The 15,383-nt window shown below is 45.5% G+C and overlaps 1 protein-coding gene across 4 annotated transcripts in view; it reads right to left on the bottom strand.

The window, feature by feature from the left end:
• Positions 1 to 1,455: 1,455 nt before the first annotated feature.
• Positions 1,456 to 15,383, bottom strand: part of DTNB (dystrobrevin beta) — a 178,728-nt gene continuing 164,800 nt past the window's right edge. For 3 of the 4 annotated variants that reach the window (XM_060250852.1, XM_060250868.1, XM_060250876.1), the window contains 4 exons: positions 12,913 to 13,002; positions 8,457 to 8,510; positions 6,347 to 6,382; positions 1,457 to 2,060 (listed from right to left, as the gene is read on the bottom strand). In XM_060250852.1, coding sequence (XP_060106835.1) covers positions 6,378 to 6,382; positions 8,457 to 8,510; positions 12,913 to 13,002 — 149 coding nt within the window. In that variant the 3' untranslated portion in view covers positions 1,457 to 2,060; positions 6,347 to 6,377. Of the gene's footprint in view, positions 2,061 to 6,346; positions 6,383 to 8,456; positions 8,511 to 12,912; positions 13,003 to 15,383 lie in introns of all 4 variants that reach the window. The other variant, XM_060250860.1, reaches the window with a different exon arrangement.

The following is a 15,383-nucleotide window of genomic DNA, read 5'->3' as shown; positions in this document are numbered from 1 at the left end:
ACCAAAGCCACAGGAGGAAGCAAAGTGAGGCTTCATGGGGGCCACCTGGCTGCAGCAAGAATGCTATGCTAATGGCCCACAGCCTAGGTACGACCTGAGTTTCCCACCGTGCAAAAGGTTCATCCTCATCTTGTTTCTGATTGCAGATTTCTCTGAACTCAAGAGACCCAAAGCTGCGCTTCAAAGCTGGATTTTTCATCAGCCACATCTTACTTTCTTAGCCTGAACTGGAACAGGGACTATGCACAATGGAGAGATGCAGAACTTCCCGGCTTTGAGTGTCTGGTGAGCTGAGAGAACCTTAAGAATTTTTGGCCAAATGTCTGTGCTTGGAATGGACTCCCCACTTGCCCCCATCCAGCTGACCATACCCAGTGACAGGCAGGAGAACTACAAGGACTTCCGTTGCTGCTACAGTGCAGACTGCAAGCTAACATCATGAAACAAGGTTATCATCACTTCCCCCTTCGCCTGACAGCCCATTCACAATATTTAGGTTGGACTAAGTTTCCAGCCAACATAGCTGTTTACTTTCTTTCTCACACACACATACACGCTCCTACAGAGGGACACGGAACCAGCAAGCATCCTCCCCTTTGCCAGCTAGTTTAGGCTCCAAGATTTATTGCTCATCCAGTTCCCTCTATCTATTAACGTCAGGAGCTCCTCTACTAAGAATATGTTCCACAATTCCAGGAAGAAAAACTAGAATGGATTGTATGGCTCTCCCAATCACTACAGAAAGGAGACAACCTTCTCTAGGTGCCAGGCACAACAACAGGCTTCTGCAGTTTTTGTTTTTGAATACCTTTTGAGTCAACACATGAGCCAAAGAGCTGCCAGGGGTGTCCCTCCTGTCCCATGACCAAATGAGAATTGCTTCAAGTGCCACGTACCTCTTTTCCTACACCAGTGATCCTCAACCTTTTTGAGCCTGTGGGCACATTTGGAAATGTGAGACAGTGTGGAGGGTGAAGCACAAAATGGCTGTCACAGGAAAAGCAACCACAAAATGGTCACTGCAGTTTCCTTTAGTCACACAGAGAAGGTCTTTGTTTTATGGTAGCAACTGCTGCCAAAGCAACGTTTTTAAAAATCTGCACAGCCCATCAAATCTCCAATGGCCAATCTGAAGCCTTCTTGGGCAGAAGCCCCATTTAGCCCCGTCCACTTTCTAAAAACACTTGGTGAGCACCAGGAAAGGCATGGGCAGGTGCCATGGGGCCCACAGGCATCATGTCATACACCATCAGGGCTGTCCCCTACCCCTACTTGCCAAGGACCACTACCCATCAGGAAGCTCCCCATGCAACCCTTGCTGAAACCAGCCATGCTTTTCAAACAGCTCCAGGACATTACAGTGAGGGCCAAGCAGGAGAACTTCCTGTCATATCGCATCTTTGGAGCTAGGATCTGCCAGCCTCCCGATCTGCTACCTGAGGCAGCCTGCCTTTACCTCTCATGACCTCATTCCTTACCTGCACTATGCAACACGGCAACACTGCACCTGCAAAGCCCTAAGGTAACCCAACATTCAGCAAAACACAAGAGAGAGAAAGAGAGAGAGAGAGTGGCATTTTTAGAACATGAGAGTGGCTTAAAGAAAGGTCCGCGCTCAGCATTTGGAGGGTGCTGAGCATAATGAAACTTGGCTGGTTGCAAGTCTGCTTTTTCAACGTGCACACAAGGGATCAAAGGTCACGTGGAAGTGCCCGTGGCATGATGAAGTGGCAATGAGGCTGCTGGGCAGGGAACTGAGACCCTTTCACAGGAGGGTGGCTTGGCTTTTTGAGAAGCTGCTCTTGGCATTTCTCCTGGAGACTGAGATGAGGCTCTGTCCAATTAGCATGGGAACACCTATGGAAACAGGACATGCAAACCTAAGGAAGTGCCCCCCCCCACCCTCGCTCCCCCAGGAAAGCCACTCAGTCTGTAGAAGGAGGCTGCTTCCCTGCTGGTTGTGATCTTCACGGCTTCACAATGGTGGATGTGTCGGCTGGAACATGCCTCGGCTGAAGGATGCAGAGACGTCTTTAAAACAGGAGCTCACACCTCAGTACCTGTACCAAGACACAACACTGTACTAAATCATGTGCTCTGCTGCAGAGAAGCCTACGGTTTGGGGATTCCCATCCTCATTTCTTATAGCCAAACTTTACCATCATGAAACAACATTTGCAAGAACACTGGGGGATCAATTTGGATCAGGACAACTGTGCCAGAGGAGATGAGGCTTCAGCCACCTCCCCCCACCCTTCCCCCGTCTTCTTGAGCCAAAACAGGCCTGAATTGAGTACCCTTTTAACCTGTTGTGGCCTAGTTTGGCCCATGGTCTGAGCATCTTACAGAGAATCCTGGGGAATGTAGGCTTTTGTTTTCTAAAAAAGCAAGCTGAGAATCCTTTCAAAACTTGCCCATTCAGGGAAATCTAGTCCTACAGTTTCCTTGGTTGATATTCTGTGACAGTTAAACAGGCTTCACAACCAGCTTAAATTTCGAGTGCAGACATGATTTGAGTGAAAACCCCCCCCCCCCTCCAAATTACAAAGGGTTCTCTTTTAGAGCACAGGCACAGCAGGTGACTCTTAAAGGACTCCCAAGTCCTCCAGGCAAGATTAGGAATCCCTTTTGTGCCTTTTCTATCACTTATGGCTACAGAAGCAAAACACAGATTACGGAAGTAAAACAAAGCATTTAAACCGATTTGGCTGTAATTCTGCTGAATGCCAGCAATCTTGTGGCACTGATAGCATAAACCTCTCATCCCCAAGAGTCTTCCAGAGTCAGAATTTGAATTTGTCACATACACTCACACACCCTGAGGTCATGCCAGCTGCATGGACTTTGCAGCCAAATCACCCATCCTGCCCTGAAATAGGCACCTGGTAAGTTTAGTCAAACTAAATTCAAAAGTTCTCAGAGCATCTTAATGGAAACAAAGTACAAATTCTGAGTGAGTGTTCAGTAAATTAAACCCTCCCCCCTACATCTAGAGGAGGCAAAGTAACAGGGAAAACTGCACAGTGAGGGTACTTTAGAGTTATTTACATGCCAATGCTAGAAACCTCTGAACCAACTAGGGGACTGGAGTGCTTCATACTAAAAGAAAGCATAAACCTGGAGGAATGAGGAGAGTTGCTGGAATATAAACATGCCTGAATTTAAACTAGGGAAGGCTGGGTTGCTCTACACCTGAACGAGGAGATAAAATTTATAGGAGGAGCAAACTCTTCCACAGAGTATAAGAACATAAGAAGAGCCCTGCAGGATCAGACCAGTGGTTCATCTGGTCCAGCATCCTGTCTCACACACAGTGGCCAACCAGTTTCTCTTGGCATAGAGGCCAAGGCCCTCCTTTAATGTTGCCTCCTGGCACAGGGATTCAGAATTTACCCTTTAGTTACCATGGCTAGTAGCAACTGACAGATCTATGCTGCATTAATATGCCTAATCCTTTTTTAATCTATGCCTGGGGCCATCACTACATCCTCTGGCAGCGATTTTTTTTTTAACTTTCAACATTTTTATTATTATTACCATATAGTTAAAACAGTATTGATTCTTACAATATATTACAAAATAACCAATTTTTAAAGTATTGCAATTAAAAAATAGATTACATCTTTGTATACAGGGTTGTTCGGTATAACATTATGCTCTAATAAATATGTTATTACAGGGTACCATAGTTCGATTACTTTCTTTTCATATGCTACAATTGAGGTGTTCTGAGCTAGTTTTCTGGCAGTGAATTCCACATTTTAATCACTCTGTATAAAGCAGTGTTCCCTTTTGTCCATCCTGAATCTACTGTTCATAAGCTTCACAGGATGCCCCTCAAGTTCTAGTATTTTGGGAAAGAGAAGGAAAAGTTCTTTCTATCCACTCTCTCTACCCTATGTATAATTTCATAGACCTCTATCATGGCCACCTTAGTTGAATCTCTCCTAAACTGAAAAGTGCTAGATTCTTCAGCCTTTCCCCATAGGAAAGGTGCTTCAATCCCTTAACAGTCTGCTTACCCTCCTTTGTAGTACCGGACTAGGACTTGGGGAACTCCTGCCTGAATGCCCATTCTGCCATGGAAGGCTGTTGCTTGACTGAGGGGCCAGTCTACTCACTCTCTCAGTGTAACCTACCTCTGAGGATTGTTGTAAGGAAAAAAAAAAGAGAAGGATGTCTGCAAGCCACTTTGGGTCCCCACTAGGAAGAAAAGCAGGGAATAGAGATCTAAATAATACATAAATGGTGGGCGAGTTCAGCTACCTTCATATTGGTGGAGAAAATGTTTCTAGAGGTGACCCATGACTGTGCCTTAGAATGGCTGGCCATGAAACTGACTAGATGGGAATTTGATTCTGTCTGGTGTCTGGGATTTGGTGTGGAAGACTGAACCACGAGGGAACATGGGCTCAACATAAAACAGTAAGTTACTTGGAAGGTCCAGCATAGTTTTGCTTTAACTACAGAACAGGCAACTTTTCAGAAGATGAGGGGATTACTTAAAGTGAAGTAGGAGGGTCAGATTTCTCAGGATGCTTAGGAATTTATTTAAAACCACACTAATAGAAGTGCAACTAGAATTTGTATACTGCCAACTATGGATGAACAAAAAATAATGTCAAGAAGAGGTTGAAATGCTGAACTGCTAGGAAGCCATAAACTAGCCCTAAACTGCTAGGAAGCCCTAAAAGGCAAGAAGGTGCTTTAGCAAGTGAAAGCCTTGAGCCCAAATGGGGAAAATATGAGAGGGCACACAGCTGGGCACAATAAACGCAAGACTGCAGTTAGGCAAGCAAAAAAGGCATCTAAGGAATATGTTGCTGGAAGTATTGGGAGTTGGGACAAACAGCAAGAACCTCTTTAAAAACACCAGGAGGAAAAAGTCAGCAAGGGCAGCTTCCTGGTAGACCATTAGGTGACAAAGATGTGATAAGGTGTCTGAGAGAGGACCCGAAAGTTTTAGATAAGCTGAACTAATTATTTCCATTCATGTTCATTGTGGAAAATGTTGGGCAGATATGTTGTCCTGGGGCAAATTTTTCAGGGAGGATACATGAAGAATTGAGTCAAAGAGAGGTATCCAGAAAATTAAAGGTTAACAATTCAGCCAAGTCTTTAAAGTATTAAAAAATGAAATTACAGATTTGGTAATAAAAAAAGTAATTTGTTATCAACAGCCTCTGAGCCAGAAGACTGGAAAACTGCTGATAATACACCAATATTTTAAAAGGGAAAGGTGAGCTGTTAGCCTACATCCACAGGTCATCATTGGGTATTGTGCTGTTGGTGAACACCAGCCATCAGCTGGGCACAGACTGGCTTGTCCACATGGGATTATCATGGATGATTGATGTTATGGAATAATAAAACTATCATTGGTGGAGAGAAAGTAGAATACTTCCTCACTTTCATGTAAAAACAACTCAGGATCACCCAGTGAAACTGACTGACATTTAAGAAAGACATTATACTTCGTATAATGGCTAGCTGACATGTAGACTTCATTGCTACTGGTTATGGTGATGGCCACTGGCTTAGACGGATTTAAAAGGGTGTTGGAAAGATTTATGGAGGGTACCTCTATAGCTGGTGATTTGACTTTCCATGATAGCCATTTGGGCCCTCTGAATTTAGAGGCAGCCTGGTGCCTGATGCGTTGGAGCAGCCTGCAGGGGAGGGCTGTCTGCTCTCTGCCATCCTTGCCCACAGGCTTCCCTGTGGCATCTGATTAGCCACTGCTGGAAACAGAACACTGGACTAGACAAACTGGCTGCTCTTACGTTTGGCTGACAAGATATACTTATAACAGATCACCTGTGCTAGCAACACAAAGATGTTCTTTTTCAACCTAATAAAAAAATCATTATCTACATGTCAGTCTGTCCATCTGTCTCTTGGCCAGAATAGCAGGCAGACCTACATACAGCCTTTGACATAGTCATCATAAGTATATCATCTAACACAGAGGTCCCCAATCTTTTAGAGCCTGTGGGCTCTTTTATATTCTGACAGTGTGGTGGGTGCAGCCATAAAATAGTTGCCACAAAATGGCTGCTGCAGGAAGCTGAGCTAGCCATTAAAATGGCTGCTGTAGCCTACCTTTAGTCACACAGTGAAGATCTTCATGTTGCGGTGGCAGCTGCTGCCAAAGCAATTTTTAAAAAAATCTGCACAGCCTATCAAACCTCCAGTTGCCAATCTGAAGCCTTGCTGGTCAAAAGTTGCATCTGGCCCTACTAAAAACACTTGGTGGGCTCCAGGAAAGGTGTTGGTGGGAGCCATAGCACCCAAAGGCACCACACTGGGAACCCCAGATCTAGCACAGAAAGACCCATACACTTACTTGAAATAGTAGCCATACTGGGTCCTTCTGGTTAACCTGCAAAGCAATGGAGAGACAAAGCAAAGGCTAAGAAAAAAGACCAAATATTTCAGCCACTTGTTCCCAGCTTCTATTTATTTTGAGTGTGTAACTCTCCACACACCCTAAGTGTGTATTCAAGGGGGCTTACAAATCCAGACAAGTCATTAGAAAACACTTGGAAATTCCAGTCAAAAAGTCAACATCAACACACACACACACAAACAGAGGGTTAGAACTGCTCTTCTAAAACCATTAAGGAAAGGCATCAGTTGGGGCCTTCTTTTGGCAGATCTTTCCCCTATCAAGGTCAATACAGTTTAGTCTGGCAGGCAGTGGCCTTTCACATCTGATTCTTGGAGATGCCATTGATTGATCCTGGGACCTTTAGCATGCAAAGCTACAGCCCCTCCTCAACCGTGCAGCAAACTCAGAAAAAGCTCTGCTTTGCACCACTGTGTTTCTTGCAGGAAGGCACTGGGGCATAAAACAAGATTCTACCCATGATGATCCCCATGGGTAGGGAGGATCCCCACAAAAATACTGCTCAAGGCTTTGAATTCTCCAATGCACCAGTCATGGGAGCTGCTCTTTGGAAACAACCAAACTGGTCCACGACACTGTGGCACACCTGGTAACCTGATGCCAAGGTCATGACCATATCCAGCCAGCTGTGTAGCAACTGCACTGGTCATTAATTTGCTTTTATATTCGATCCCAAGAGTTGATATTAGCCTAGAAAGGCCCACCTCTCTCCATAGAAGCTCACACACCAAGTGAGGCTGAGCGGGCAGATTGTGCTGATAGTGTCCTCACCAAGGGAGGATGATGGGGGCAAGGCACATAGGCTTTTCAAGGGTTGTGCTTACCCTACAGAACCCCCCACAACCTCAGTAGAGGTTAACAAAAATCCAGATTCTATGGTGTTCTCACAAAGGTTGTAAGAGCTTCCTTTTTTGGTTGACTTTTTTACGTTGTGAGCCGCCCTGAGCCTGCTTCGGTGGGGTAGGGCGGGATATAAATCGAATGAAATAAATAATAAATAAATAATTTTAATTAGCAATCTGAGTGGTGAAGTGTTTTTACAGCTGGCATTTGGAATTGATTATACTAAGCACAGGTTTTTATTGGGCTGTTTCAATGTGATTAAATTTTGATAACACAAATAAACACACAGAGAAATATGTAGCTGGATTTTGTCTCTGAACGCTTGTTTTCATTGACTTATTCTCTTATTTCTTGATTAATGCAGTTAAGTTTAGTTTAGCCTTGAAAAACTTTCAAATAAATAAAAAAGGTTACAGGCAATGACTTGAATTGTAGAGTTGATACTTGATGTTACTACTGCAAGGAGGACAAGTTCCCCAGAAGAGGCAGCATAAAGGTTCTCTAAATAGACAAGCAGGAAGGATTTCTTTGCACTCTGAAGATTTTAATGAAGATAGGAATAAGAGCACCCTAACCTGAATGGCCCAAGCTAGCCCTATCTCATCAGATCTTGGAAGCTAATCAGGGTCAGCCCTGGCCATTATTTGGATGGGAGACCACCAAGGAATACCAGCGTTTGTTTGTTTGTTTAGTTTTCTATCCTGCCCTCTCCACAAGGGGACCCAGGGCAGCTAACAGTCAATTTAAAAAACAATTTATTATAATTTAAAACAATAAAATAACAATTAAAATACATTTCATGGTGCTGCTCAAAACTTCAGTATAGGCAGGATCATAACTTTCATTCTTCTGACAGTGATCCTACAGTGACTGTAATTCCTCATGAGTGATATCGCTCAGCAGTACAGGGTGGCAGTCCTCTCCCATTTAAGTGCTGAAATAGTTCTCTATTTTGTGAGGGGGAGAAAGAAGAGTACCCCTTGTCGGGAGACATTTGCAGCCCAGTTTCTTGTAAGCATTGTTTTAAGGTTTCTGTCCTTTAAATTTACTTCCTGATTAAGCAGAGCCCCTTTTGCAAACTAGCCAAAAGGATTTAAAATCAATTACATCCACTAATTCATCAATTACACTGTTGTAACCATCTTCTGCACTCAACGACCTTGCTAAGTGCTTGATAAAGCAATAACCCAGAGTTTGCCTTTACCTCTGTCCTTTCCATTTTGCATCTTGTCATCATCCTCTTCCCCTCCTTCCTCACCTTCAAGACAAAAGCACACACCAGAAAAAGTGAGCAGGTCAGGCAGAGGGCGAACAAGCAGGGGATGCAGTGGCAGAAAGGCATGAAGAAACTCTGCTGCCTTTTTGTGTGGGCCATGGGAAGGGATCCCTTCTGCAGGACAGTTTCCCTTGTCCTCCTCCTGCAGCCCTCAGGCTAAGTGCTACAGCCAGCCTCTGACAGCCAAACATCCCCCCTCCCCCCCCAGCAGGGAAGCTGAAAACAAAACCCTGGAGGTGGAGGAAAAGGATGTGGAATTCTTGCCAAAGATCTGTTTACAATCCCATCTTGTCCCTCCGGAGCCTTTGGGATGGTTAACTTCAAAACCTATGAAACCAAAACTGTAAAAGGTTAAATGTCTACATTAAAGAGGCAAAACCTCACTATAAAATGTTCTGCAGGCGCCTCGGCTCTCTTGTAAGCTCCTGGCTTTTAAAACATGTGGGGGGGGGGTAGACAGGAGGGATCCCCCTAAGGATGCCCAGGAAGCTATGAAGAGAGGGAGGACATCATGAGCAGAGAGTTAAAGGCAGGACGGAGAAGGGCAGAAGATGTGAAAGACAGAAAGAACAGAATAACAGAACAAAGAAAAGAAGGTAGCTGAGCATGGCAGAGCCCATAGGACAGGGTTGACAGGGCAGATTGTGGAACCAGATAATGTACACTATATACCTTGCCCACAGGGGAGAAGATGCCTGTTTCCTCCGGAATACACTGCAGTTTCCCAGCTTGCATTTCTCCACAAATATGGAGAAGAAAGGAAACTGCCATTTCAATATGGGACCTGAATCCACAACTCCTGTTGGAAGACTGCAGCCAACCATCTTTTCAGAGGAGGTGGAGGAGGGTCACCAGGACGAATCCTTGTTCCCTAGCTCTCACTGCAGATATCCTATTTTCACTTTCTTCCACAATTTTTATTTACATCATTTTTTAATTTATGTCATTTCTATTTATAATATTTTTATCCCACCCTTCCTCTCCAAGGAGATCAGGGGACTACACCTGATTCCCCTCCATCCTCCGTTTTAGCCACACAACAACCAGTGTTCCCTCTAAGCTGAGTTAGTGTGAGCTAGCTCATGGATTTTTAGCCTCCAGCTCACACAATTTTGTCTTAGCTCAGGAAGGATGACCCCAGAGCACACTAATTTATGCAGTAGCTCACAACTTTAATGCCAGTACCTCACAACTTTAATGCCAGTACCTCACAAAAGTAGAATTTTTACTCACAAGACTGCAGCTTAGAGGGAACATTGACAACAACCTTTGTGAGTTGCGTGAGGCTCAGACTGGGACCCAGGGTCATGGCAAGCAGGGAAATGAAAACAAGAACCAAAAAGGTTAGTACAAACCAAATTAAGGGCCTTTTGTTTAAAAAAGTAAGCATAACTTCAATGTTATCAAAAATACGTGCATTTAAAAGGGTTAAAATTTAAATTTAGTTTTAAATTATAAGAAGCATTTAAGGGCTCTGCATTAGCCTCACTGCAAATCAAAATACATAAAATGCCACCCGATTTGTTTTGACTCTAAAAAGAATTGAACCTGGCTCTCCCCAAGTCCTGAGAGCCCCGTGGCACAGTGGTAAAGCTGCAGTACTGCAGTCTGAACTCTCTGCTCACGACCTGAGTTCGATCCTGGCGGAAGCTGGTTTCAGATAGCCGGCTCAGGTTGACTCAGCCTTCCATCCTTCTGAGGTCGGTAAAATGAGTACCCAGCTTGCTGGAGGGAAAGTGTAGATGACTGGGGAAGGCAATGGCAAACCACCCCGTAAAAAAAGTCTGCTGTGAAAACGTTGTGAAAGCAACGTCAGCCCAGAGTCAGAAACAACCGGTGCTTGCACAGGGGACTACCTTTGCCTTTTTACTCCCCAGGACCTAGTCTGATATTCTGACCACTACACGACATTCGCTCTCTGTCCTTCAGTCAAACATAATACAGGCCAGCCAGAGAACTCTGGGTTAGACAGCTGCAGTAATGGCATCATTCAAATCCTAAACAGGCAAGGAAGCAAGGACTAGCTGGATGGGGCCAAGAAGGGCAGAGATCTGTGATCTCATAGCTACTCCTGAATTAATTGCACAGCTCGGCATTGCTGTAAAGCTTCACCTCCAGCAGCTTCCCTTGATTTGCAGAAACGAGAGGATTTCAAGACACTTTCCCGGATCCCTTTGCCTGCAGAGTCTGCATCTCATCAAGGCAGGAGCCTGCAGTTTGTTTTACCTGTCATCTCACCACACGGCTCAGTGCAACACATTAGGCTTTGGTGGCTGCCGACAGCAACAAGCCCTATTTTGTTTGCGGTTGCCTGAGACTTTGCACGTTTCCAGAGAGAGGAGTGACAGGCTTCATCAAGACCCCGCCCTGAGGGACAGCCAGAGCTTCAGGTTCCTGTCATGCCAGAGAGGATGCCTGCAGCTCCAGAGGCATCCGACACGTCATAGGGCTTTTCTGCCCTGACACTTAAAACGCCACGCAAAGCAGCAGCTACCAGGCACACAATCTGCTGGTGATGATTTGTCTATCAGATTTTTGTTCCATCTCCCTTCCTAGATGGTCACATGTGGTTCTCCCCTCTGTTTTATCCTCACCACACCCTGGGCAGTAGGTTAGGCTGAGAGAATACAACTGGCTGAAGGTTGCCCAGTGAGATGTGTGGCTGAGCAGGCATTTGGACCTTGGTTTCCCTAACCCTAGTCCAGCCATCATGACCGTTATGTTGACTCTCGACAATAGTGTGTCCCTCAGGTGAGAGACAGAATTTTAAAAACTCTCTCTTGCCTCCCCCACAGTCTCAGAGCCAAGCAGCCACCAGAGGCAGTGGCATAAGCCTGGCCAGCCTATGGGAAGGGAGCAGGTCTTCAGACTGAGATCGATTTCCCACTCACCTTACGCCGCTCTCACGCTCCTCTTCTCAGCGGGGCTTTTGTCCGATTTCACACTGGTTTTTAGAACTTTCTGTTTGCTGTGCGAAAAAGCTGACGCTAATTGCAGCCCCGGGGCAGAGAGTGTGAAATCGGACGAAAGCCCTGCTGAGAAGAGGAGCGTGAGAGCAGTGTAAGGTGAGTGGGAAATCGGTCAGACTTTTTCCGACAGCTACAGCCATGACTAGAGCTGGAGGATGAGACAGGCTTGGGCTGCTTTCTAGGAAAGCCAGGAATAGAATCAGAATGAATAGGGAGGGCCACAACCCAGTCTCCTGTCAAAATCCTATCCAAGGGATCTCCAGTGACCTTCAGAGACATTCCTGGTCAACCTTCCAGCCCTCTGGAGGGGGCCTGAATTCACCTGAATGCCTTGCTTCCAAGCACTCCGGAATACTTCCTCCCTCCTGGGATGCGGATTCCAGAGCTCCACTCTTACGAGAGACAATTCCTCCAACGTGGCATCCAAAACTCTCTGCTATTGACTGATTTATGCCGTATATTTCTTGACACTTCCACAGCATGAAAGAGAATAAGTGAGCCTCCTTCCTCCCCCAGACCACTCTTTGGTATCTGAAGCCTATTATCAAGTCCCTTCTCAGTCTTCCTTTCCAACAAGGCAGCTCTTCTTTCTTGTTTATCCAAAGAACTTTCCAGAAATGTATTTAATGTATTTATTTGCTTTATTTATATCCTGTCTTTCTCCCCAGTGAGGACCTGAAATGGCTTACATCATTCTTCTCTGCTCCATTTTTCTCCCAACAACAATCTTATGAGGTATTTAGGCTGAGAGTATGTGATTGGCCCAGTGTCACCCAGTGAGCTTTAATGGCACAAGTGGGTCTCCTAGATCCTCAAAAGGCACTTTAACCACTACACCACATTGGTTCTCAAGCTCCACCCCCCCTGTTTTATTCCTGCATAGGAAACATGCTGCAAGGACTTAAGAGCCCAATGATTTCCCACTAGCACAGAGCTGTAACATGGGGGAAGACTTCCTAGACATTATTGGCCCCACAACACATTCTTCCTTCTTACTGAGTATGAACCCTTTTTGCAGAGGAATGCAAAATATTCCCCAGGGGATGGGTGTCTGGGAGGAAGAGGTAGTGCATGCCTGCTCACCCCAATCTGCTTAGTGACAAAAGGCGAATCTAGATGCAAATCTGCATGCATACCCTGCAGCTGTGGGAGTGGAATATGTGCTTGCATGTCTTCTGAACACTGTGGTTATCTATAGCTACACCATGATGTTTTCATTGGGAATTTCCAGTTCCACTTCTGGAGATCCTCTCCGTGAAAATGCCCCATTCAAACCAGGAATTCCACCAATGACCAAAGATCTACTTTTGGGTAAATTTCTCCCATGAAAACTCAACCTTGGAGAATCCTCTCCAGGTCTCTGGGGGATCTGCTGGTTCCCTCATTTTGGCCCCAGTGCAAAGTTTGCTGCATACCTGAGTGAAGCTCCTTCACCAAAGATGACATTGTGTTGGTAATTGAATCAGCTGCTACCAGCAAATCATTACGAAGGTTTCGTCGGGTTCCTATGAAAGAAAAGGGGAAGGAAAAAGTGGTGGAGGAAGCTGAAAGTCCAGCTTTCAAGGATCACCTGAGCAAGTGGTTGTTACGTCAGACAAGCCCTGGCCTGCTATGATGCTGAGCTTGAGAGCTGCCTTGGGAATGGCCTTCCCCCCTGTAGACAGCTGCCCCTTTGACAGCATGGCCAGCAATGAGCTTCAAGGATGCTCTGCCAGTGCAGCAGTTAGGTAGCTAGAGAGGTTAATGATCTCTACTTGGCAATATGTAATCAGACACCTGCTGTTCTGCTATGGGGATAATAAACCCATTCATCTACCAGTTTTTATACTGAGAGAGAGAGGGTTGCTGGATGGGGAAAAGGCACTGAAGACTCACTCTAGGTTTCAAAAATTAGCCCCTCCCATAATGCAAGTTTATTTTTTAAAAAATCATGTGCAATCTGGATCCTTTAGAGGCTCCCCTCCTCCATGGTTCAGACCCTCCCACACCCTCCTAGTTTATGTCCCCTTTAAGTGAGGTGGGGGAGGGGATGACAACTGCGCAAGTCCCAGGAGCTCTTAGATTGCCTACCTGCCACAAACAATAGCTGCGGAGGGGGAGGGGGGCGGAGAAACCCAACCAGGTGTAACTGATACCCAATCCCCCCCAATGCTTTCATTTCATTTCAAAACACACAAAGACCCTTCTTGGCCCCATCTGTGGCTGCTGCCGGGTAGGACAAACATTTAACTTGGTTAAGTCATCTGTTCTCCCATCCTCCTGCTCATACCCTCTTTCAGGCAGGCGGGCAGCTCTCCAACAGGTTTTTCCAGGACTCCAGCTGCTCACTTACCTAGCTGTATGGATTCCCTTAAGCCAGGCAGGTTGGCAATAACCCACCAGGAAAGGTGCAAATATTACATGCAAGCCAGCGTGCTGAGCCACCTGTAAGCCACTTGCTTCCTGGCCATGTTCATTCCAGAACATTCAGAGAGCCCTGCCGGCACAATGCAAAAAGCAGAGCACCAGGGTGGTGTGACAGCGGCCCCTCAGTTCCTCTACCTGCACTAGTGCTCATTAGACAAGCCAGAAATTGTATCTTTCTGACTGGTTCCTGGCTGCCCAGACTCTGCCTGCCTGCTTGTGGATGCCAGGCTAGCCCAGCGCTCACCACTAATCCTCCTAACAGGAAGGGCCACTATCCAAGATGGAAAACTGACTCTTTGCTACCCAAACTTTGCTACCCAAAAAGAACAAGTAATGGAGAGAAGAGCTACAGAGTGGCACAGTGGTTAGAAGATGAGACTAGGGGTTTGGCAGACCCACGTTCAGTTCCTCACATCTGCCATGGAAGCTTGCTAGGTGACCTTGGACCAGTCACACCCTCTCAGCCCAACCTACCTCGCAGGGGAGTTGTGGGGACAGAGCAGAGAAAGGGAAAATACCATAAGCCACTTTGAGTCCTTGTTGGGGAGAAAAGTGGGCTATAAATGAAATAAATAAATCATTCCAATAAAGCACATAATTGGAACTATCCATTTTTACTACATTTTATTTATTTAGTTTCCTTAGGAAACTTCCAAGTTTGTAAAAAGCATCCCTACTAATGGCTGGGGGTTACGTTGAACTCTGAAGTTTCTGTGTACCTTACATTCCGGCTTGCTCTATATCAGACATGAGCTGGGAGAGATTACTGAGATTTTTCAGAGTTTCTTAAAAGGCTAAAAGCAGCCATAAAGTGGGCACACTTGGAATGGGGCTACAGCACTGAAGGAGGGATGGATGGGTTATTTTTATTTCTTTACAATTATTAAAATATTTATACCCAGCCTTTGTTCAAGGTGGCTACTGCATCAAAAACAGTAAAATCTCTCCCAATGATATCACAACATTACAAATGGCAATAAAGCCAGCATGAGAAGAACAAGTGACAAAAAATAATCATTCTAAGGAGTATCCAGTACAAATGAAGAGCTCTGCCTTATGTAGCTTCCAAAAAGACAGCAAACGTGGAGGCTTCTCGAATCCTATATTGGAGCCACAGCTGAGAAGGCTCTGCATCACACCAAGGAGGTCTGAATCCTATAAGCGGAAGGCACTAGCAACAGATGTTGCTCAGACTGCCTAAGTGAGTGATTGGGTCTATGCAGGGAAAAGTTGTCCTCTCCTTCAACTGTTTTCCCTCATACAAATTGCCACCCTACCCCAGTATCAATAGGTTTTTCTCTGCAGGCACACAGTGTGTGCATACACACATGCAAAATTAAAACTGGAAAAACATCCGGTCCTACAGCTGCCATAAGAGACTGTAACCACAGACCTTCCAACGTTCAGTTCTTGTGCGCAAAAACACTTGTAAACATAAGAAGAGCCTTGCTGGATCAGACCAGTGGTTCATCTTGTCCAG

The sequence above is a fragment of the Heteronotia binoei genome, chromosome 1, assembly GCF_032191835.1.
Source record: "Heteronotia binoei isolate CCM8104 ecotype False Entrance Well chromosome 1, APGP_CSIRO_Hbin_v1, whole genome shotgun sequence".
Taxonomy (NCBI): Eukaryota; Metazoa; Chordata; class Lepidosauria; order Squamata; family Gekkonidae; genus Heteronotia; species Heteronotia binoei.
This window is presented reverse-complemented; position numbering and strand designations above follow the sequence as displayed.